The sequence below is a fragment of the Triplophysa rosa genome, linkage group LG17, assembly GCF_024868665.1.
Source record: "Triplophysa rosa linkage group LG17, Trosa_1v2, whole genome shotgun sequence".
NCBI classification, from domain to species: domain Eukaryota; kingdom Metazoa; phylum Chordata; class Actinopteri; order Cypriniformes; family Nemacheilidae; genus Triplophysa; species Triplophysa rosa.
Window position 1 is genome coordinate 10,065,664 of NC_079906.1, and position 24,472 is coordinate 10,090,135.

At 40.8% G+C, this 24,472-nt stretch overlaps 2 protein-coding genes across 6 annotated transcripts in view; one reads left to right on the top strand and one right to left on the bottom strand.

Moving 5' to 3' along the window:
- Positions 1 to 6,843, bottom strand: part of dock8 (dedicator of cytokinesis 8) — a 49,595-nt gene extending 42,752 nt beyond the window's left edge. Inside the window, exon 1 of the mRNA XM_057357645.1 lies at positions 6,729 to 6,843. The gene's annotated coding sequence lies outside the window, so the exon portion shown is untranslated. The remainder of the gene's footprint in view (positions 1 to 6,728) is intronic.
- Positions 1 to 24,472, top strand: cbwd (COBW domain containing). Of its 5 annotated transcripts, none has more exons than XM_057357651.1 (18): positions 1 to 116; positions 1,023 to 1,254; positions 1,572 to 1,655; positions 12,524 to 12,652; positions 12,820 to 12,906; positions 13,322 to 13,418; positions 13,569 to 13,660; positions 15,153 to 15,212; positions 15,298 to 15,335; positions 17,494 to 17,540; positions 18,574 to 18,660; positions 18,913 to 18,957; positions 20,505 to 20,561; positions 21,210 to 21,261; positions 22,181 to 22,249; positions 22,739 to 22,804; positions 23,454 to 23,583; positions 23,779 to 24,470. In XM_057357651.1, the coding sequence occupies exons 4-18, from the start codon at positions 12,553 to 12,555 to the stop codon at positions 23,850 to 23,852; spliced, it is 1,101 nt and encodes a 366-aa protein (XP_057213634.1). In that variant the 5' UTR covers positions 1 to 116; positions 1,023 to 1,254; positions 1,572 to 1,655; positions 12,524 to 12,552; the 3' UTR covers positions 23,853 to 24,470. The 5 variants fall into 5 exon arrangements, with proteins under 5 accessions (XP_057213634.1, XP_057213635.1, XP_057213632.1 ...); XM_057357652.1 differs by having other exon boundaries at positions 1,023 to 1,179; XM_057357649.1 differs by lacking the exons at positions 1 to 116; positions 1,023 to 1,254; positions 1,572 to 1,655 and adding an exon at positions 10,597 to 10,662.

A 24,472-nucleotide genomic window follows, 5' to 3' on the forward strand; every position in this document is an offset into this window, starting at 1 on the left:
GTGTTAAGCCGTTCTGATGGGTGACGAAGATCCAGCTGCGACGCAAAACTGGCAAGTAGAAGTGAAGTGCATCACATTTTTTTGAGTCACTCATACATCTGTGGTTTCACACTTATGTAAGTGTTTTATTGAATCTTTATATAGTAAATAAGTAGTCTGTGTTTATGTAAATTTTTTTGTGTGATATTCAGAATTGTTAGTGAATCTTGATAAGATTTTGACACTTGATTTTTTGTATTTATTTACAATCCACAATGTACAACAGATATATTAGATAAGAGAGCCCCCTGTTGGCCATCAATTGCGTTGCCTCAGCAAAACAAAGGTCTGTTGTCCAATAACCAGAAAGCGAAGAATTAAATCAAAAATGCTTCATACACTGTAAAACGTTGCTGTAGTTTTTGCAGCAGGTTTGCCAGTAACTTACTGTAGATTTAATTACTACTTAATATACTTTCCAATTAGTACTGTTTTCAATTAGTTTAATCAAAAGTAAAACACTTTGACTTTTGAGATTCAAAATGAGCAAGAAGAGACTATGGCATTAGCACAGCAAAAAAGTAAAAAAGGCATTCTTCCTAAGCATGATTCTCTTGTTGTCTGTAAAAATATTTAAAACTTCTTAAATTATGATACATTTACATAACAAGAAAAGTGACCCAAGATATTTAGTATAAACTGGGTAAATTTGTGCTTAAAACAAAATTGTACATTAAATCTACAGTAAGTTACTGGCAAACCTGCTGCGAAATTACAGCAAAGTTTTACAGTGTAGATTATTATAATATTAGTAAAATGAACATGTTCATTTAATTTACTTTCAATAAACTCAAAATGTAAAGCATGGTCGCTTGTGCCTGTGGTCAATTAGAAAGTGACAAAGCCATTGATGCTGCTAAATCTCATCTCACTAAGGGTGACAAAATTTGAAGATTGATCATTTTAGCAGATGTTTATGATCCAAAATAACAGGACTGCACACGGGTTTGTAAAGCTAATCATCGCTTTATTATCATCAACAGAAACGGGAGGAGAAACTGATGAAGTGTTGCCGTAAGGACAATGACTCTGTTGGAACAGCAGACATGAGGAAACTTGTTGTCTTTGTGAGAACCCCTTTCCAGAGGTGACCGGAGTAAATAAGTCATCTAAAACTACAACAACATAAGAAACTACAAGGTCAGCACAGCAGACACGCCCCCCTTCTCTTAAGAGTGACTCTACTGCTCTGAATGGGACACATCGTTCATGATGGTAGTTATGCTTAATATGTCATTCTTTAAACAACTTTATAGAGTACATGAATACAAAAGCTTTATTAGAGTGTTATAATGATTTTAATGATATAATGATGAATTGCTGCTGCTCTTAACCCACACAAGATCATTTGGGTCATTCTGTGTCTACTCTGTGTCCTGGCTAAAATGTTGATTTTGATCATTCTTTTCATGGAGTAATACTTTAAGACGAAAGCCAAAATATTCATTGACATGGATGGTCGCATACTGTATATCGCTATTTTGTGGGGGTTCTGCCATCTTGGAGTCATTTTATTTATTGATTTATTTTAGATGGAATGATGTTCCCCAGTTTGTCCCTCAGTCAGTGTAGCTACTAGCGTGGAGGAGGATTCTCACGGCATGTCCTTTGCTCAGGTAATTCATGTTCGATTCCCAATCCTCTGGAATAGCTAAATACTTAATTTGCCTTTAGGCACATGACTGTATTAGAACCTTCAACCATAAGACATTGCTTTAGAGCTTATAATGTGTTCAAATATTAGAAGTGAGACAGAGAGGTGCTGCTGACTCCATTGCTTGCTTTGTATTAAGTGAAAAGGTTGTGTAAAGATGAAAAACTATATGAAATACTTTGACGGTTTGATTTTCCCCTCTTAAAAACTGAAGAAACCTGTATTTTCAGATCTAAGTAGGAATGAATAAAGGAATACTATGCACTGATCTGGGTTTTGTCTTAATTTATTTATTTTTAAGTTATTTTCTATAGTGCTTTTTACAGCTGTGCATTGTTGCATAGCAGCATTACAGTAAAGTCATATTAATACAGATAGTAGTGACAAAAATAAAAAATGAAATTATGACATATACTGTATATAATACATACACTTTTATTTATTTTACATTTACTAAATAAACCATTATAAATATTGTACACATTATTTTATTCATATATGATAATTTATACAGTATATATATATATATATATATATATATATATATTATTTACATTTTATTGACATAAAATGCTTTTATTTACTAAATGAACATTTTGTCTGTTAGTTAAACCATTATAAATATTATTTTATCAATATATAATTAATATTTTTATATTATTATTAATAAGGTGCTATTTATCGTTTAGCTACATATCTATTTAATAAAGGACCACTTCACCCAAAAAATTAAATTTAACGTTCCCAGTGTCACGGTCTGAGCAGAGGAACCCAATTGCAGGCAGCAGTGAAGGGGTTAACAAAACAAGACTTTATACACAAAACAAAACCCACGATGGGGGAAAACTGATAACAGGAAAACAGGATAAACGGGACGAAGACTAACTTGCACTAAACTGAACTAAAACAACACTTGACATAAACTAAACTCAAACACTTACTATGACATGAAACAGCACGACAGGAACAGGCAAAACCGGAACACACAGGACGAGCAACAAGACAACTGAATACAGCACATAGCACAAGCATACAGATACAATGACCGAACACAGGACAATGAAACATGAGGGTATTATATAGGGTAAGACAAACGAGGGATAACGACATGGGACAGGTGTGGGACATTAAACACTCAGGGAAACATAACGAAGAAACGAGAGGAATGGGGCCAATGACAAAACACTGGAGAGAACGTATATTATTGTCAAACGGACAACAATATGTTTCTCTCCACACATAACCAAAGACTTTGTCATGACTCTGCTACAGGACCAAGAAAAACCTGACTAAGGAAGCAGAGCCATGACAGAAGCCCCCCCTTTAATGAGCACCTCCAGGTGCTCACCAAGGGGTAGACGGACAAGACAAGGCAGACCGAGACAAAGACAAAAACCAGACAAAACATGGAGAACAGAATCAGTGGCAAACAAGACAAAATTACAATGGGGTTGGGGTGCGACAATAAAAATAACAAACATGGGAGGGGGGGTGGGGCAAAACAAGGGCCATAGGGGGCAGTCCATGGGGGTGGGGAAAGTCCCAGTCCCCGGCTGCGCTCGAGGGCGCTGAGTCCTGGGGACTTAGTCCTGGGGGGACAGTCTTTGACCCTGGGAGTCTCCCAGGGACCGGCTGGAAGGCCGGCTGGACAGGGCTTGACGCCGGCTGGAAGGCCGGCTGGACAGGGCTTGCGCCGGCTGGAAGGCCGGCTGGACAGGGCTTGACGCCGGCTGGAAGGCCGGCTGGACAGGGCTTGACGCCGGCTGGAAGGCCGGCTGGACAGGGCTTGACGCCGGCTGGAAGGCCGGCTGGACAGGGCTTGACGCCGGCTGGAAGGCCGGCTGGACAGGGCTTGACGCCGGCTGGAAGGCCGGCTGGACAGGGCTTGCCGGAACGGCCGGCTGGAAGGGCTTGACGCCGGCTGGAAGGCCGGCTGGACAGGGTTGACGCCGGCTGGAAGGCCGGCTGGACAGCTGACGCCGCTGAAGGCTGCGGCCTGGACAGGGCTTGACGCCGGCTGGAAGGCCGGCTGGACAGGGCTTGACGCCGGCTGGAAGGCCGGCTGGACAGGGCTTGACGCCGGCTGGAAGGCCGGCTGGACAGGGCTTGACGCCGGCTGGAAGGCCGGCTGGACAGGGCTTGACGCCGGCTGGAAGGCCGGCTGGACAGGGCTTGACGCCGGCTGGAAGGTCGGCTGGACAGGGCTTGACGCCGGCTGGAAGGCCGGCTGGACACCGGCTGGACGCCGCTGGATCACCGGACTGGACGCCGGCTGGATCACCGACTGGACGCCGGCTGGATCACCGGACTGGACGCCGGCAGGATCACCGGACTGGACGCCGGCTGGCTCACCGGACTGGACGCCGGCTGCGGACCGGACCGGACTGGACGCCTGCAGGACTGGATCGGACCGGACTGGACGCCGGCTGGATCACCGGACTGGACGCCGGCTGGATCACCGGACTGGACGCCGGCTGGATCACCGGACTGGATCGCCGGCTGGATCACCGGACCGGAGGCCGGCTGGATCACCGGACTGGACACTGGACTGGACGCCGGCATCCTGGATCACCGGACTGGACGCCGGCTGGATCACCGGACTGGACGCCGGCTGGATCACCGGACTGGACGCCGGCTGGATCACTGGACTGGACGCCGGCTGGATCACCGGACAGGACACCGGCTGGATCACCGGACCGGACGCCGGCTGGATCACCGGACCGGACGCCGGCTGGACCACCGGACCGGACGCCGGCTGGATCACCGGACCGGACGCCGGCTGGATCACCGGACCGGACGCCGGCTGGATCACCGGACCGGACGCCGGCTGGATCACCGGACCGGACGCCGGCTCGACCGCCAGCTGGGAAGCCGGCCGGATCTCCGGTTGCACCGGAAGGCACGTTCCCCCGTAACGCTCCTTCCTCCTTTTCCGCACCATCGGGTCTGCAGCCATCCTTGGCTGACCCGTGGGGACCGGAGGTAATTCAGCGTTGGGGGAACCCCCAGACGTCATCCCCGAGTCCTTCCTCCCCCACTCGCCACCGTCGCCACCAGGCGAACGGGGAACCGTGGAGCTCCAGCCAGAGGGTACTGAGTCCCCCCGGGCAGCGGCAGCCAGAACGAGACCCCCCGGGATGCTCGACCGTGGAGCGGAAGTTCCAAATGGAACTCCACTCCCGGGATCATCCCGGTTGGCCACGTACCTGACCATATCCGCAAACCCGAGAGGAACCAGCAGCCTCTTCTCCGACGGTGTGAGGCGCCGGGTGAGGCAGCAGTTGAAGATTGTCTTCAACTCTGCATCACTGAACCCGGTCGCCTCTGCCACCGCCGAGAATGCTCTGGCGAACTCCCGGTCCCCATAACTCCCCTGGCGGAACCCCAGTAGCAAGTGGGCCAGGCCGGATCGGGGAGACGACGCCTTGCCGTCCTTGGGAGCCGCCTGCTGGGTTCGATTGGGTTCGGTCATTCTGTCACGGTCTGAGCAGAGGAACCCAATTGCAGGCAGCAGTGAAGGGGTTAACAAAACAAGACTTTATACACAAAACAAAACCCACGATGGGGGAAAACTGATAACAGGAAAACAGGATAAACGGGACGAAGACTAACTTGCACTAAACTGAACTAAAACAACACTTGACATAAACTAAACTCAAACACTTACTATGACTTGAAACAGCACGACAGGAACAGGCAAAACCGGAACACACCGGACGAGCAACAAGACAACTGAATACAGCACATAGCACATGCATACAGATACAATGACCGAACACAGGACAATGAAACATGAGGGTATTATATAGGGTAAGACAAACGAGGGATAACGACATGGGACAGGTGTGGGACATTAAACACTCAGGGAAACATAACGAAGAAACGAGAGGAATGGGGCCAATGACAAAACACTGGAGAGAACGTATATTATTGTCAAACGGACAACAATATGTTTCTCTCCACACATAACCAAAGACTTTGTCATGACTCTGCTACAGGACCAAGAAAAACCTGACTAAGGAAGCAGAGCCATGACACCCAGTGGCACAAAGTGAGCATTTTCAATTCATGGCTAGGGAAGTTGAGCTTCTACTGTAGGGGTGCTGTAAATTGACTAATGTCTCAAAGCGAATGCGTTTTATTGTTACCAGCAGCACTGAGCAGAGTATTGGGAAGGGACTGTAAGCCAAAATTTACTCACCCTCATGCCATTCTGCCTCGAGCAAAAAACTACTCCATATTTGATCCTTTTTTCATAAATCATTACTATTAGTCACCCTTTATGTCTGTCTGTGGGTTTTGCAAATGTTTAACCAATGAAAATTATTTAAAAGAGCTTATGAATAAACCTTGAAACTCTATTGGATCCTTAAACTGTCAGTAAAACAACTTAAATCCACCCAGCCTCTGTTGTAAACGAAGTACCGCACACATTTTAAAGCATCTCTCTGCCATAAACGTGATTTGTTTGTATGCGATGCAAGTGAACATTTTTTGGTGGTTTCTCAACAAACACTATACTGTATATACAGTAAAGACTAATGTTCATGTATTTAAGGAGCGTGTTTAAGTCTAGCATTTGTCATCTTTTAAAAAATAAGATTTGGGCCAAATGGCAGAGAAAATGGAGCCCCACATTTGTTTGTTACAAGAAACGTTATAAGCTGTAAGTTGATAAAAACGTAACGCGTTGCACTGGGAAAGCATTATATAATATACTAGTATGCTTCAAAAGTATATAAGATCATTTGTATAGCTTGCATTTTGTTGAATGAATCTTATAGTTCTAATAATTCTTAATAGATCTTAAATTAAACAATGTATAATTGTTGTGTAAGATTAGCTACGGGACAAACCCAACACCAAAACATTTTGACCATGCCATCCTCTTAAACCTTTTTTCAAATTCAACCACTATGATGACATGAGGCTGAGTAAACTATGAATTAAATTTCATTTTTGGGTGAACTATTAATTTAAGGAAGTCTGTCTCAAATTATTGTCAGTGCTGCTGGTTCAACATGGAAGTTATTACCTTTAGGTGGTGGAGCCGAGAGCCGGAGCTGGGATGAGCATCAGGCAGGACCAGAGCTGGATCTGTGAGCCTCAGGTGTCCCGGGGATGAGACATCGAAAGAAAAGAAACTGATATTAGCGTAGAGGCCGCTCACATGTATTGTAATGATTGTACAATAAGATAAATGTGTGTGTTTGGCTATGATCAAACTATTGTATGTTTAGGCATTATTCAAAGGTTCTGGTTATTTTTGGGGGATTCATCTGAAGGCTGGATGGGAATGTTATGTCTTATGTGTTCCTAAAAAGAAAAGATCAACATTAATCTGATGTATTGATAGTGAGTTCTGGATTAAAACAGTTTTGAACCCGACCAAGGGGAGGAGGGAGTCTGAGCCTGACAGCCACCGGATTAACCACCTTGGTGATGCGGTATGGCCCAATGAACCCGGGTGCCAGCTTGCGAGAAGGCACCCGGAGAGGCAGGTCCTTGGTGGAGAGACATACCCACTGACCACACACATACACTGGAGGAGAGGACCGGTGATGGTTGGCCGCTGCTTTGGTCAGTCTCTAGGTTCGGGCCAGCGGGAGGGCGATTGAGCGGCTTGCATTGAGCGCATGTCGGGCAGGCCAAAACAAACTGTCTGACATCAGTGGCCAGTGACGGCCACCAAAAATGTTGGTGGATGGCAGCCAACATTCTCCAGATACCTGGATGGCAGACCAGTCTGGATGAATGACCCCACAGAAGGTCATCAGGACGGAGCGCAGCCAGCACCGATAACCTACCCTCTGGGCACTCTGCCGGCACTTGCACCCCTCGCCTCCACTACACACCGTTCGATACCCCAGGAGAGAGCCCCGACTACCATTCCTTTAGGTAGAATGGATTCGGTCATGAACTCTCTCCCAGTGGCCTCGAACAGGCGAGACAAGCCATCAGGCTTGCGGTTCTTGGACCCAGACCGGTACGAGAGGGTGAAGTTGAATCGACCAAAGAAGAGTGCCCAGCGGGCCTGGCGTGAGCTCAACCTCTTGGCTGAACGGATATATTCTAGGTTTTTGTGGTCCGTCCAGACCAAGAAGGGCTGCGCTGCCCCCTCCAACCAATGACGCCACTCACCCAGAGCTAGTCTCACCGCTAACAGCTCTCGGTTACCAATGTCATAATTACGTTCAGCAGGGCTGAGGCGGTGAGAGAAGAAGGCACATGGATGCATCTTCCCGTCATGAGGGGACCGCTGGGATAAGACTGCACCGACCCTGACATCCGATGCATCGACCTCAACAACAAATTGGAGCGCAGGATCTGGAACAGATAAGACAGGTGCAGTGACAAAACGGGACTTGAGAGTGTCAAAGGCTGCCTGAGCATCTCTATTCCACCTGAAGGACACCTAGACCAAAAGGAAGAACCAGATACTCAAAGTGTCCCGTAGGTGTATTAAATGCCGTCTTCCATTCGTCTCCTTCCCGAATGCGGATGAGATGATAAGCGTTTATGGAGGTCTAATTTGGTGAAGACCCGGGCTCCCTGCAAGAGTTCAAAGGCAGAAGACATGAGAGGTAGGGGATACCTGTTCTTAACAGTGATGTCATTCAAACTTTGATAATCAATACAGGGCCGTAGGGAGCCGTCCTTCTTCTGAACGAAGAAGAAACCCGCACCGGCAGGGGAAGAGGAGTGACGAATGAGTCCAGCCAGGAGGTACTCCTGAATATACTTGTCCATGGCCTCTCTCTCAGGACCAGACAAGGAGTAGAGATGACCCTTGGGCGGAGAAGTGCCCGGGAGGAGAGCTATGGCGCAGTCGTAGCGGCGATGTGGAGGAAGCGAGGTGGCCTGTGCTGAGATTGTAGTACTCCACCGGAACACTGGCAAGGTCAGGAGGCTGCACCTGCGGAACACAAGACACAGAAACAGGAGAAGAGGCAGGACCCAGACAGGACACATGACAAGACGGGCTCCAGGCAAGAATAGTGTTGGTTTTCCAATCCACCTGAGGATTGTGCTGCACCAGCCATGGATGTCCCAGAACTACCGAGTTCGTTGGGGACTCGATGATGTACAGCACAATACTCTCACAGTGGTCCCCAGACAGAGAAAGACTAACACAAGGGGTGACGTGAGTGATGGTTGAGAGGAGGCTACCCGCGAGCGACCAGGCAGCTATGGGTTCAGCGATGGGCACGAACGGGATCCCCCATTCTCGGGCTGTGGTGGCGTCGAGGAAGTTACCCTCTGCCCTGGAGTCAAGTAAGGCACGGCCGGTGTGCGAGGTGCCTTGGAAAAGTAGCCGGAAGGGCAGCTGGGCCCGGCTAGAGGGAGAGTTTGAGCGAGGACTGACACCCACCAGGACTTTCCGCATCACTGGTGGGCGTTGGCTTTTGACGGGCACCGGAGGGCAAAGTGGCAAGCCTTCCCACAGTATAAGCAGAGACCCTGTGCAAGACGCTGTTGCTTCTGTTGGGGGAAGAGGCGCATATGTCCCAGCTGCATAGGCTCAGAATCTAAGGTGGGGACAGAGGGTGCATCGGTGCCCAGCGAGGGCTGGGAGCGCCAGGAGGAGCTGGTGAGGCGGCGCTGCCGGCGGAGTGCGAGGTGACTCTCCACCCGGAGGGTAATGTTGATGAGAGCCTCTAGGCTGCCCGGCATCTCCAGACAGTTTTCATATCCCGATTTCTTGTTTATCTTATCTTCTTGTGGTTTAAAAAGGGCAAGCCCTCAGGTCTGATGGAGGAGTATGACTATCTGTTAAACCAAGGCTGCTTGAAGAACCCTCAGTCTTCTCCACCGTACATGAACCTAAAGTATGAAGGCTGCTGAGGACCTTAATGGCCTCGTGACACAACCTTTCTGCAGTGTTGTCATATTCTCTAGCAGCTCCTTCTCGTTTTTAGGCATGAGAGAGCTTTGGTTTTCCTCAGGCTCTTTGAAAGGTTTGACCTTTCTCTGGAACCTGAGGCATGTTTTACCTCTGCTGGGTGGTGGGGTAGGAGAATATGACATACTGGTCTGTACAGGTACTTTAGCGATGGATGAGAGGATCCTGTCAGCAGTAGCCTCCTGTCGCTGTTCAAACCTGTCGGCCTGTGCTGCGTTTCCCGATAACGATGGATCTTAGCACTTAAGAGCGTTTTCTACGAGCGATTTTGCCAATGTTCTTCATCGTTTCACATGCGTTTCCCAACAATGCACTTAACGCGATCGCACGTAACAGTGCTTTAAGTGCTACTTACGAGTTGCTATCCGTTTGTCAGGTGCTGAAATGTCACCTTATACAATATCTCGATTTTGGAATGTTTAGGTTAATTATTTTCACCCGATGTGCATATGGTATGTGAATATTGTTTAATGTTGTTTAACATATTTTTTTGTGCAACGTGTAATACCTTTTCTATGTGTAGATAGGACTTATCTACTGTAATTGTGCAATTTATTTAGCCCGTTCTAGGGAAAATAAAAAAGTTAAAATCAAAAGTAAAAAAAATGCTGTATGTGTTTGGTGAACCACATTTTATTAAACTTTTAGGTGGTGTGGAGGTGGTAATTTCAAGTTAAGTTTTTATTAGGGCCTATGTATTATCTAGCTTTCTAGCTCCAAACAAAATGTTTATTGTACACATACATTACCAGCACTTTATTAATAATAATCACAAAGTGTGTTCATTATGAATATGAACCTTTCAATTAGACAAAGATAAAGGGAAGAGCTAATCAATCCAATTTCTCAGTAAATCAGGCATTCTGTTTCTTTAAGTATTGCCTTCTGCAGTTGTTGGAACATATAATAGGCAGTGTGTGATATATAAGGTTTGTAACAGCCTGAAAACCTTTAATCACATGGTTCCTCTAAATAATTAGAGGATATTTCACAATAGTCTCAAAGAGGAAATCATGTCTGCACTAAACAGCAGCAGGAGAAAGACAAAGACACTGACAACCACCAAGTAAGCATTTTGACCATTTCTCTTTTAAACACAACATTTTTACTTTGTGTGGAGTAACTTTAATACAGCAATACATATTAAGATCACTCGTACGATCGTTTTTACGATCAAATTAGGCTTACGATGCTTTTGGGAAATGCAGCCCTGATCGTTACCGCGTGACAGCAGACGATCCTGATACTCCCGGTGTTGGAAGCTCGAAGGTGCTTTAAGATCCTGACGAATCTCTCGAAATAGCTTGTTGACCTCTTGCTGCTTCGCAAAGATTGTCTTAAGCTGATGAAAAGCCATTGGTTTATCGCTGGGAAAACTCGATAAATTGCAAAAGTGTAAACAAAATCTTTCGAGAGTGAGCGTCTATCGTCACAATGGTTGCGACATAAACAGCATGTGCGAGTTGTGATGGTTGAAATGCTTTGTTCAAATGTGAATTTGCTATGCAAACTAAGCGCCATAAAAATAACTGCATATTTCCACGATTTACCTCAGAATTATTGGAGGTTTTAAGATCTCTTGACTGCACACAGGGCTGGACTGTGACGTTAAATTGGCCTTGGCATTTTTGACCAGCTTCGGCGCTGCACATTTGTGTCGACGGGGAGGGGGGGGGGGTGTGTGCGAGTGGTAGGTTGTGCTGCTGTCATTGCCTTTCCTGCATACATGTCCGATTTGCAATTGCATTCGCGTTCCATGCATACGCGCACGATTCACGCTTCTAATCCGTCCACCTCTCCGGCCCATGCTTCCGTTTCGGCCCAAAAAGTACATCGGCCGTAGTTGTAATAATATTTTACAATTATAAATTTAGTTATGTTCTTTTGTGATTTTATGATTTGTTTCTTTTTTATTTTGCTATGTAAGATTTATTTTTCTTTCAATTTTAATTTTAGGGCCTCATTTCACTTATTTCAGTTTATTCCCGAGGCAACATTTCTATTTTTGTGTAGTTTTATTATAATATTTAGGCCAATATTTGATATGATAAGCAGAAATGTTTTATTAGTTTTAGTAAGCTAATAACCTTGATGCACACATATTATCAGAAGCCTGCGTGGTGCAGTCACAACCGAATAACCAAGATAGTGCAAATAAGATTGCTATAAGACAGTTTAACCATCTATTCACAAAATACGCACTTTCATTCTCACACAAAAACCACTCTCGTACAAAATAATATAAGGATAATTTTACAAAGTGATTTTCCCCGTATTATTCTTTTTACATTACTAATGAGTGAGTCCTCCAATATCAATGTCTCCATTATGCTCTTTAATATCAGACTGTGTCAGAAAAATGTATGGGTTCAGTACAAATAAAACATTTTGTTTACGTAAACAGTCACATGCTTATTTGTGATGTATCAAAACTCAAAAGTGTTATAAACACCGGGTAGCTATTGCTAGGAACTGTTTCAGCAGGTCGACGGGCAAGTCGGGCCGTAATCACAGATACACCGAGCACGTCGCTCATATTGCAGGTTTGCACTTAGCGTTATCAACTGCTCAACCCATATTGTCAGTCATGTTTTAACGGAGTTCTTAATCTAAGGGCTCGTATTCCGTGAAGTGTAAGTTGTCCATACCTTTTTTATGTGTAATGTACAGTGCGTTTAGATGTCTAGTGGTAGCAGTCACACAGCCATAGTGAAGGCACAAGTGTTCAGATTACAGTGCTGTCAAACACACTTTTATTCTACCTGACTGTCTAATTTACCTTGAGCAGCTACGATGTCTGGTGTTGGACCTTGTCCACATTACCTATGCTTTAAACACTCATGAATTCTTATTCTGAGTATGAATATACCGTGTAATGAATACAGTCATGTACCTTTTTTCACCTAAACCAAGTTTCTGTATTTTAGGACCCTCGTTGTTTATATAGGTCTTAGTAATGGAGGAAGAAGATGAATGTCCTGAGTTAGTGCCCATAAAGGAGAAGAATATCGGACCCACAGCTCAGATTCCTGTTACGATCATCACTGGATACTTGGGTCAGAGTTTTAATCCCTCACCTCTCTTGCATCATCTTTCAGTTGTTATATTTTAATGCTTGAAACATTTTTTTAATTTATAGGAGACTACACTGTATAAATAGTATATAGTGTCTTTTAAATATAGTTTTTAAACGTGTCTTAACTTTATTTCTCTTCTTACACAGGTGCTGGGAAGACCACGCTTTTAAACTACATATTAACAGAGCAGCATAATAAACGCATAGCTGTTATACTCAATGAATTTGGTGAAGGTAGGAGAACATCCCTACTAGTCTGATCTCTATAGAAGCATTTGTTGGTCATGTGATTATCCCAGCAGTCCTTATGGATTGCACTGTCTATCACGACCAGAGGAGGGCAGCATTATCTGAATGTCTTAATTAGTGCATGATTAGAGTAGGACTTTACCTTTTTCTTGTGATCTTACTTTTTGACTTAATGTACACTTCCTTGTTAAATTCACTTATATCTTCCATTATGTACTTGTTATTTTTTATCAAATTGACAATCCTATACATAAACTGCATTTCCATGTATGCCCTTGCTGATCGTCTTTTCCCCAAATTGTAAAAAGACAGATAGTTTTTCCGAGACATTTTCTAATGACACACATTGTGATTTTGGGCTGTCCTGCACATGTTGATCTGGTGCTGTGTTTTTCTGCAGGCAGTGCTTTGGAGAAATCTCTAGCTGTGAGTCAAGCAGGAGAGCTTTATGAAGAGTGGCTGGAGCTGAGAAACGGCTGCCTCTGCTGCTCCGTAAAGTATGTTCATATGTTTCCAATCATATATTTTGTATATACATTGCATGCATGCATTTGATATGTTACTCAAATCTACAAACACATATGCGTTTATATAAACATATATACACGTGTGTCAAAATAAATGAACGCATGCGTTTTCTTTTACAGAGACAATGGGTTAAAAGCCATTGAAAATCTAATGGAGAAGAAAGGAAAGTTTGACTACATACTTCTAGAGACCACTGGTTTGGCAGATCCAGGTATTTCACAGAGTATTATATATTGAATATCCCCTTTTCTTTATCACCTACATCTCTATGGTTTGCATTGAGTCTAATGTCTTTGTCCATCATAAGGGATCTTTGAAATTACATTTCTTACACGAACCAATTGATAAGATCAATTTTCTATTAATCTCCTTTAGGGCATGATGGATTAAAATAGCATGTAATGCGGGTGTGAGTGAGTGGGTGTGGCTAACTCGTGCACTTTTGCAGTTGAGACATGTGAGAAGAAGTTTATGTCTATTATTAAAAGTATCAGCATCTCTGCAGACAGACTGTGTGCTTGAGTGACAGGTGTAAAAGGGCCAATGCCGTGCTGGGCCCTGCAGACAACGTAGCATCTGGAGCTGACGGGGCCCTTCTTTTCTCATCTGCACTGTCATTGGATGAGACAGACCTGTCACTCCTGAGTGCCTCTGGGGGATAAGCCCCTCCCCTTATCCGAAATGTGTTTGTGGGCTGAATGAGTTATGTATCTGATGTCTCTCGGGAACATTGCATTCATTACACTTCTATCAAATATTTATAGTGCTTTCTTATTCTACCCTGACAGTTTGACAAAACTCCATTATGTGAACAAGACACCCTTAAATTATAACACAGAACTGTGAAATAACTTTTACAAGAAAAGTTGGACAGCATGGAAACAAACAAAATATACCTTGTAGTTGAAATTGTTTAAGGCGCCCATAAAATTTAGTTATGCATTTTGAAGTACATGCCTTCCCGCAACCTGTTCAAGCCATTATACCTCAGTTTTACTATGGGATGTGCTGAGTAACTTGATAAATGCTGCAGAACATAATAAAATGCTAAACAGAAGCATGGATATCCAATTTAACTTTTTGACACACTTGCCAAGGTTAATAAATTTAAAAATGTGTAATAAATTGGTCCAATAAATTGGTGCTTGGCCAGTAGGGTTCTAACAATATATTGCATATTGTGATTCAAAAAATGATGTATCCTAGAGCTATGGCTATTGTTTTACTATTTGATGTCTGTTTAGTTATATTGGTTGAATTGCCTACATGTGACAGGGTCAACATATTGTATATAATTATATTAATATTTATATTATTATACAGTAATATTAATAATATTTTGCTTTTTACTGCTTTGAGATTAAAAATTGAGAATTGTCTTTTAGGGTTTATATTGCCTAATTCTATTCATTTTCTTTAAAATTCAGTTTTATTGTTCATAGGCAGACCTATTTCATTTTTAATAATTTGCATATAGAAGGTTTAGTTATACCTTGAATGTTGTCAATTCTTTAACAGTGTAACGCACTGTTGAACATTTTTTATGTTTTGGAAATAAATTGGCTGATTGAATCTTGTTTTATTTTACACGTTGATTAAAATATCGTAATATTATTGTAATCGTGAAACCAGCATCGTGAGCTTAGTGTTTTTGTTTCTCTATGTAATGTTATAAAGCGATTTTATCCCTTTTTCTTTTCAAGGAGCTGTTGCGTCCATGTTCTGGGTTGATGCTGAATTAGGGAGTGATGTTTACCTTGATGGTATGATTCCAAGCGAATAATTTCTCTTCTAGCTCATTGACATTTTACCCTTCAATATGATACAGCGTTCTTGTCCCTCTTGCAGGTATTGTTACTGTCATCGATGCTAAATATGGAATGCAGGTAGGTTGTCAATTCCTCTAACCACAGTCCAAATGACTTCTGCAGGCTGATATTTTACTTTCTATACATTAAACCAGTCAGCAAACACAAATACAGTCTAAAATACAAAATGCAATAGCCATTCCTGTAGCTCAAAGTAAAGCACACGAAGTTAGGGCAGCTCAGTTATGACACAATCTCTATTATTTTTGCCAGTTCTTAGAAGAGGATTATTTAACATGGTTATTCATTGGAATCATCTGGAACTAGAATCAAATGGAAAAATAGATCATAGTTAAAGCATGAATGCATACATTTAAAAAGTAATATAAAAATAATATATAAAAATCTGTTACATAAAAAAATACAATTCTGTGCAATGCCACAAAATTTAAATAGATTTTATTTGCTGTAAAATGGTTCTTGTGACATTAGATATAATATAAGTAAATACTATAAGGTCTTTGAATTACGTATCCCAGTCCCACTTACATATCGCCCACGTCCTCTTAACACTTTGTCTGGGAGCTGGACGGTGCTACTGACACCTGGGTAATAGGCTGCAATTTAGCCGGTGTCAGTCTTGGCAACTCAGTCTTTTTATTGCAGAGGTGGCACCTCTTCTTCACCGCATCCCTCCGGGGTTCCACGAATGCCTGTAGAGGTGAAGACAGATGAGAGCTTGATAGAAACTGAAGAAATAATGGATATCTAGTCAGATCACTGTAATGGGCCTGTCACCCTTTGTTTTTCTCTTATGTCACCTGATGTATTCATACAAGCGATACTTTGGCGACTTGAGGGGAGGTTTGACTTGCAAAGGCATGTCCATCAGGTGCCTTCATGTTACTTGAGCTCAGCCAGTCAGGCTGACAAGCGTCTGAGATTTGTGCAGACAGATGATGTGGCTGGTTTAACTCCCAGTGCTCTGTGTTATTACGTATTGAACACAAATCCAGCCAGGAGAGGATACTGATAAAAATATAGAAAAATTAATTGGATTAACGTTTCTGAAGTTATATAATACTAGAAATTGTTTTTTTAGGGGCTTTACTCCAAGTTGCTAATATATGATATGATTTTAAAGATATTTTCAGGAAAAGAGCTTGACAGAATGGACAGCTGTTGATATAGGCAGAAACAAATGAGGTGTTTTGTTTTTCTTTTTGAAAGTTTTATTGTCATCATTTTGTTCTAATATAGCATGTAGATTCAAAAGTAAATGCTGATAGGATGAGCAGGGTTCAACACTGTTGGAACGTTTTCAGTATGTGCACATCTGTCACATATATTACTTGGCAACCATAAATAGCTTGCACGTATGTTAACTAAGTTACCGGCATGAATATTCATTTATACTGATTATTATTATTGATCATTTTAGCTATTACGTGTACATATAGAGTAACTTTGTATCATAATGGTTTTGTAATATGTGTTGTGTGAGTAATAAGCCACTGAAAGGCTGTATATAGGGCAATTCCAGCGTTACGGTTGTGATATTTTCAGTCAAAACTTGCAATAAATTCTCGGAGAATTTATTTATTAATAGTATATTGAATCATCTGTTTATATTTTACGAAATTAAATATCTCACTAGACGTCAGAAAAATATCAGTCTAAGCATGAGTTTTCCGGAAAATGCGTTCTAGAAGTGACAAAAATGATGCACATTTTCAAGACTTAATTTGTAGGATTTCTGTGAATTACAATGTACAAACCAGAAGCAATAATACCCAACAAATGGAGAAGATATTGTTCTTCATAGACCACAAATTTTTATTCATTTGCCCATCTATGAGGAATAAGGACCGTTATGGAAGTGACAATTCAATTTCCTGACTGTTTTTATGAAAAAAAAAATGCTTTAAAAACTAAGAGACTTCACATGGATATTTAAACCACCAAATATTGACACCTGACCTATCAGTATGGTGAAAAACTTTTTCATCTTGTTGACAATTGTTATATTAAAGAATCACAGTTTAACCATGACAAAGTCACTAACACATAGCAGACAGTCTTTTGGAGATTATTGCTTTTATAGGTAATTAATTTGTAGTAATGTAGTAATGAGTAAATCTATTACATACTGTCATCTTATATACAATGTTATCCTTGTCTTTAAGATTTGTTATCGAAGTTATTGTGTAATGTAGTTTATGTAACTGTCTTACAGCACATAACAGAGGAGAAGCCAGAGGGTCTTGTCAATGAGGCTGCCAGGTAATATATCATTTAATTCCTTAGCACATAATTGAAAGAAAACGATATAAATTGTAGATCAAACAGCTCTACAAGAATCCAGAAGACAGATGTTGGCCGACAAACAATGTGTTTTAAAAGTCTGATTATGTTGTAGTTTTCCAAGCTAGAGCATCTTGTGTTGTTCTCTGTAAGCAAGTCTCAGATGCGCCTTTTTGTTAAGCAAATTAGAAATAGTGCACAATGATAAATATTCCTTATTGAGTTAACAAAATTCTCTGTGACGTTTCCCTTTGTTTCCAGTTGATCACATTTTGAATTCCAAAATTTAAACATGATCTCAGACTTTTAATCCCCGCTGTGTATTTTTATGAGTGCCTCATGTGTGGTCTTTCAAAATATAGTTTGTGACCGTGTTATCTGTATTAAACATTACAGCTGGCTTCTTTCGGCACTAATCTTTGTGCAAACATGTATCCGATTCCATCCTAGCTCCCTGCACCTCACCTGCTGCAGTCGGGGTGTTGTTTTTGGGCATTGGAGGCATGTCGGAATGCTCACAAGTGTCAGAGGCCGTAAAAACAGCCTCTGCTCTCTGTTTATGTTGTCCTACCACGCAAAATGGTGGCGCCTTTTGAGCGTGGCACAAATCGTACCACCCACACGCAACTCGACAACAGGCCGGGGGATGGACGTAACACAACAAAGAGTGTTTACACACTTACTCACGCACACACAATCAGATTCAAAGGGAGAGTGGGACATTGAACACCAAGCAATAAAGAGAGAGCGAATGGAATGAGCTGCTCTTCATCTGTATTGTTCTATTGATGTATTGTCCGAATGTAATCACACATACTTGCGTACGACAACTTCAACACAACTGCGAGCGCACGTAGAGGCGATTTGTTTCTTACGATAAATAATCCATATGTGACACCCGGAGGCGTCATTCGTCTTTGTCTCAGACACACATGCAGGCATTTAGAAAAGATGGGCAGCATTTTACAGGTGGCTGTGAATGGGCCTGAATGGTTGTCTTGTTTTATTGCAGGCAGATAGCTCTTGCTGATCTGACCATCATCAATAAGACAGATCTGGTGAATGACACTGAGCTAGGACAGCTCAGAGATGCAGTGAGGTGAGAACTCTAGTGGCCTTTATATTCCTATATGTTCCAGCAATATTTACAGTATGTTGCCAAATACTTAAACAAACTCCTTTATCTACGCATAACACCTTAGCAACCACATAACAATGTTTAAAATCACTTAAAACACCTTAGCAGCTGAATAGCAACATCATTGTCTACCAACCACAAGATCTTGGCCCCCTTTTTTTTCAGAAAATTTGTCTTTAGATATGTCTGTGAGTTCTGTTTTCTCCATTATAGATCAATAAATGGTCTTGTAAAAATTTTGGAGACACAGAAATCAAGGTAAGACGTTACAGCACATGAGCAAATCTAAAACAATTTCACCTTTATTCTGAATAAAGGGCTTTTAAACAATTGTATTACAATTAATATTATACATGTCTGTATATACTGTATATGTATGCACATTACATAGACATATATTATGTAAACACAAACTTGTATTCTGGATACGATGGACCATTTCACAAGCCTGTGATGACTCATTCAACTGTCATTATCAGCATCGAAAAACGTAAAGATTTAAAAAAAAAATGTATTTGTTTATAACACTATGTAATATATTACCTTTGCATCAAATTACAAAAAAAGGATTACGCTAATGCGAGGTTGTTTCTTAAACAGTGTCTGTGGAAGTCATGATTTGACATCATTGTCTCTTTTGACTGCCATCATCAGACTTTTTTTTTTTTTTTTAAGTAGTGAGAACACCATCGTTGAGTTTTTCTTTTGCTATTTGAGCAAATGCGAATGCAAAACATATATTTGTGGTAGTCCCCCACATCCACTGCTATAGAAGTTTACCCAACTCTGATGACTTCCGCTGCTGAGAAACCCGGAAACGTGAAAAAGGTCCATTAATCGCGATTAATCGTTGAACAGCCTTATCTGAATCATGACAAAAATAATCTGTGAATATTTACCCTAATTTCAAATCTTTTAATAAAGTTATTCTGCCAATGTGCTTTATGAAACTATATGCAACAAATGTCTCGAGCAAGATTGTAACATGTAATCTGTTCACTTAGTTTCAATGTTTTGTTTTGTTTTATTTTACTCTTATGCATTTGTCAGACGCTTTTATTCAAAGCAATTTACAGCACATTTAGACTATGGTCTTGTAAGTTAACTTACAGTTCACCCAAAAATGAACATTTTTTTCATTATTTCCACATGCTTGTGTTGTTCAAAAACCTGGATATGATTAATTTTCGGCTTTCCTGTGGCTCAGTGGTTAGAGCATGGCACTAGCAACGCCAAGGTCATGAGTTCGATCCCAGAGCATTGCACAAAGTCAGAAACAAATGTATAATACAATGCAATGTAAGTCACTCTGAATAAAAGCGTCTGACAAATGCATAAATGTAAATGAAAATGTAAATTTTTCTGTGAAACACAAAATAAGATATTTTGAAAAATGTCTTTTTTTTAAAGTGGTTTTGTGTCCGCACAATGAAAGTCATTGGGGCCTCAATGTTTTTGGGACACCAACATTCTTCAAAATATCTTCTTGAGTGTTTTGCAAACAAAAAGTCATAGGTTTGGAATGACACGAGGCTGAGTAAAATTTTTAGATTTGTTGTTTTTGTGTGAACTATCCCTTTATTTACTTGTGGTCTTTTTGTCTACTGAAAATGATAAAAATCATATATTTTTTAACCATCGTCATAAATTAATATAGTAAATTAAAGATTTTTAAAATATATTTTCTATGTTAAATTGAAATCTATAGAAATAAATGGAACTTTGCTAGTGTCTGTTTGGTTATCTAAAGGCTTAGTAATAATTGGTCATTCATCTGGAATTAACCATATCTTTCTTTCCCGTAGAGTTGATCTGTCTCGAGTATTAGATTTGCATTCTTTTGATAACAAAGATGGAGTACGGTAAGTGTTTTTATTACAGTGATTAATGTATTGCGTTTACTTGACAGTATTTTGTGTAGCCGACAAGAATCAAACGCTCCATTATCTCATGCTAATTTTGATGACTTGCACAAAAAAATGAAGAGTAATTACATTGAGACTGTATAAATGTGAATGGGACGGCCCAGCTGCAGAGGATTACAGCCGATGTCTGCAGTAAAAATATAGAGGGGACGACTCTTTACATGCACTTCCACACAGACTGCCTTTCAACCCTGACTGTGTCCCATTTGCCCCCTGAGCCCAGGCTGCTTGTCTGCTATGACCCCCCTCTGGTCTGCTGTGTGGTACGAATAATCCACAGAGCCACGTTTGCCCTCCCCACCGGGTCGGACTCCTCTCACTCGCTCCCTCATACGCTTTCTTCTTTCTTTCCGAATTAAGCTCGGTCTTAATGTTACTTAACCCAAAAAGCTCTTCTGCATCACACCAGCGCCGGGATTAGTGTAGTCAAACGCTTTAAAAGGTTTTAGCTAAGACTGTACATCTGTCTGATACATTTGGGTATGTAAGAGACTGTTGTATATTGAAGGTTTTTGACATCAATCAGTTACTGGTGTTTTACATTTAAATGTTCCTAAAATCTGCATTGGTTTGTGTTGTGTGTAGGTTAGCTGAAAAGATGCAGCTGGTGAGAAGTAATCATGCACATCTAGACAAGGTGAAAACATCTTTTGGGGGAACAAATTATTTTTTGCTTAAAAATGTACAGACAAAAATATTTTCATTTGAAAGACCTTATCCATGCTTTGCAAAACTTTCATTACCTTGAGTGGTCTACAAGAATTATAAACATTAGGAGATATCCAGCTTCAATATTTTTGCAAGCTTTCAGTAGAAACCTAAAGTTTGTTTAGGCCAGAGCCTCATTCAATGTTAAATGTTTCCTCATAGATGCAAACTCTCTTATCATTAGAGGGGTCACTTTCTCGCATCCACCCCGTCTGTCCCTGTTCCCCCCACAGAGCCGAGCTTCACTGCTCTTTTCATGTAAATGAGTCCCGAGTTCTGTTGTTATTCTGAAGGGAAAAAGGAAGTGTGTAACTTTAACACAGATGAACAATGGCTTAAATATGTGTAAAGTGCCCATGTAACGCCTAGAGGAAATGCATGTAAGCGTCAAACTGACACTTTTAAAGATAGGGTCATTATTATAAATACAGCAGTTAAAAAAATGATTTATTACTTGCTGCTGATTTGGGAATTTTGTTACGTTATATCCTCTTGATAAAAGGTATAACAGTCTTAGGCCCGGTCTCACAAACAAGGCTTAAGGCTAGTACCAGACTAAAATGAATGTGTGGCCTGTCTTAACTCAATATAACTTGCCCAGAAATATCTTAAAATATATCGGTGCCATTGTTTTGTCTCAAGATGCACACCAGTAATGTGTTCTTCTAAGGCATTTTTATAAAAGCGACATAAATATCTTAATTCAACTAAGGCGTAGTCCTGGTTTAAGATAAGCCGTGTCTGTGAAACCGGGCCTTAATTTCTTTATTTTTTGCTGTTCACATTATTATGAAATGAGACCCTCTGGTCATGTTTATATTATGATTTTGTATTCGTGTTCATTTTAGACTATGCTGACGGTAACCTTTGAAGTACCAGGCAGTCTTTCAGAAGAACTATTAAATATATTTATTCAGGTACAAATGAATTGTGGGAAAACATACACACTACCCTTAAAAAGTTTAGGGTCACTTGAACAAAATGTGCCTTTTGACCTTCGAGACCTTTTGATCTGAAGTTGTGTGCTTGAATGCCTCAAATTAGTTTTGTGGAAAAATATACTGACAAAGACAGTGCTTTTTCATTCCAAAAATAAAATTGTTTCAAAAAATGTTTTATATTAAAAAGTAATTAATAGTATTGTTTAAAAAGCATCTCAGGGGAAATTGACTGGTGAAATGCCATTTCTGTGAAGTCTAGGTGACTATGTTGAAGATGCTAAAAACATATTTTGGAATTCCATAGTTATTCCAGAGTTTTTGTTTCATTATTTTAAAATGTGGAAAAATATATGTAAGTGACCCTACACTTTTGAGCAGTAGTGTATAAAGAGCAACACTTAAAAAATGGCTTGCTAATTACTTTGAGAAAATTTGTGAAATAGAAAAACACATTTTTTTCAATAGAACCTCCTGTGGGAGAAGTCCATTGCGAATAAAGCAGGATTGCCAATGACGGTTATTCGGTTAAAGGTGAGTAAAACCTTTTTTTTTATGTGTAGTATGCGTTGACATCACGGAAGTCCTCAAAATGATGAATAATTGTCAGTCTCTGACAATACAACATAGCATTTATTTCAGTTAAGTTTCATCAGTGTACTTGCAATAATACCATGTATCTTAATACCATTGATTTTATCCTTTTTTTTAATTATGATGTATGTAAAGCTGCTTTGCAACAATGAAAATTGTGAAAAGCGCTATATAAGAAAAATGTAATTGAATTTAATTCAATAAGTATACTTAAACTCAGGTCATCTATAACACTAACCCGTATGTCTCGAGTCCGGGCTCATGTTTTTTTCCTAAACTGATTCCCTGTCAAATAAAGGCAAAACTCCCCATCAACTCCCACATCACTTTGCACATGTTACCTTTCATGTACCCTTCATTTGATTCTATTATGTTTTTTGTGCGTTTTTCATGCTGTTTCATACTGCTATTGTCAAGGAATGTTTACTTCATTGTTAAAGAGTGTCTCCTTTAGTTATAAGATTACAACCATGTAAACAGAATGTTCCTGTGCAACAAAAATAACACTCAACATACTGGAGATTGGTTAAAGGCCATAAAGTAGCTGTGCTAAGAGAAGTAAATAAGAGATTATTGTGGGTTGTGGCAGGGGATCATCTCCTTCCAGCAGAAACAGAAGAAGGTGATGTTGCAGGGAGTCCATGAGCTTTATGAGCTGGATGACACTCCAGAATTATGGGCAGATCATGAGCCAAGAATCAACAGACTCATCTTCATAGGTGAGAACAGACTTTGAATCTGAAATTAAAAGATTACATACACATGCTCATGTATACAAGTGCTTCCAAATATTTTGCATGGGATGTCTAAATTGAACATTTCATTTCATTTTGCAGATTCATGTCTTTTTCAAACACCCTGAACATTGTGAATTATTCAGTATTATACAGTATTAACTATAACCTTGACTTCAGGTCGAAACCTTGATGGGGAGATTCTGAAGAAAGAGTTCATCTCTGCTGTTTCAAATAATCAAAGCATGGAGTAGATGAAACCCAAAAAATCTACAATCGTACAGTCCAGGTATAGAAATAATATAACACTGCAATCTGGATCTCAGGTGTTTGGTGCATTCATGGACCTGGGTTGCAGGCCTGCAACATCTTAACTGGTGACGAACATAGCTGTAGTAGATTTTAAATAAAAAAAAGTTATAGAAGACTGACACATGGTTCTTCTCAGTGTAAACATGAAAGTCATTCGTGCATTTGATTAAACCAGTAAGACTAAAATTCACGTCGGCAGCACAAGTTGTCATTTTTGTAACAAAACTTTTGTCACATTTCCAATGTTCATTTTTTATTTATTTTGGAAATACAGAAACTGTTTGTATTCCAAGAATTTGTCATTATTTACACAATGTATTTGTGCTACGAATCAGCCTAGAGTCATGGCTGTAAATGTTCACATTGTAAAGTGAAAACCGAAGTACCAGTTAAATAAATTTAGTCTTGATTTATTATTCTGCCAACTTTTCTGACGTGTTAAATGTCCTGTCTTCCTTACAATGTGAAAGGCGTCCTGTTACTACAAACAGCCATTTAACACCCTCTGTCTTGCTGTTGCAAGATGAAAATGTGGCAATTTAACAAGCATTGTGAAGTTTTT

Bases quoted from the DNA above. Each gene is read 5' to 3' on its own strand.
- cbwd (XM_057357651.1), top strand. From the start codon at position 12,553: ATGGAGGAAGAAGATGAATGTCCTGAGTTAGTGCCCATAAAGGAGAAG. The intron at 13,419-13,568 runs GTATGTTCATAT...TTTCTTTTACAG, and splicing joins TGCCTCTGCTGCTCCGTAAA to AGACAATGGGTTAAAAGCCA. The intron at 20,562-21,209 runs GTAAGTGTTTTT...TGTTGTGTGTAG, and splicing joins GATAACAAAGATGGAGTACG to GTTAGCTGAAAAGATGCAGC.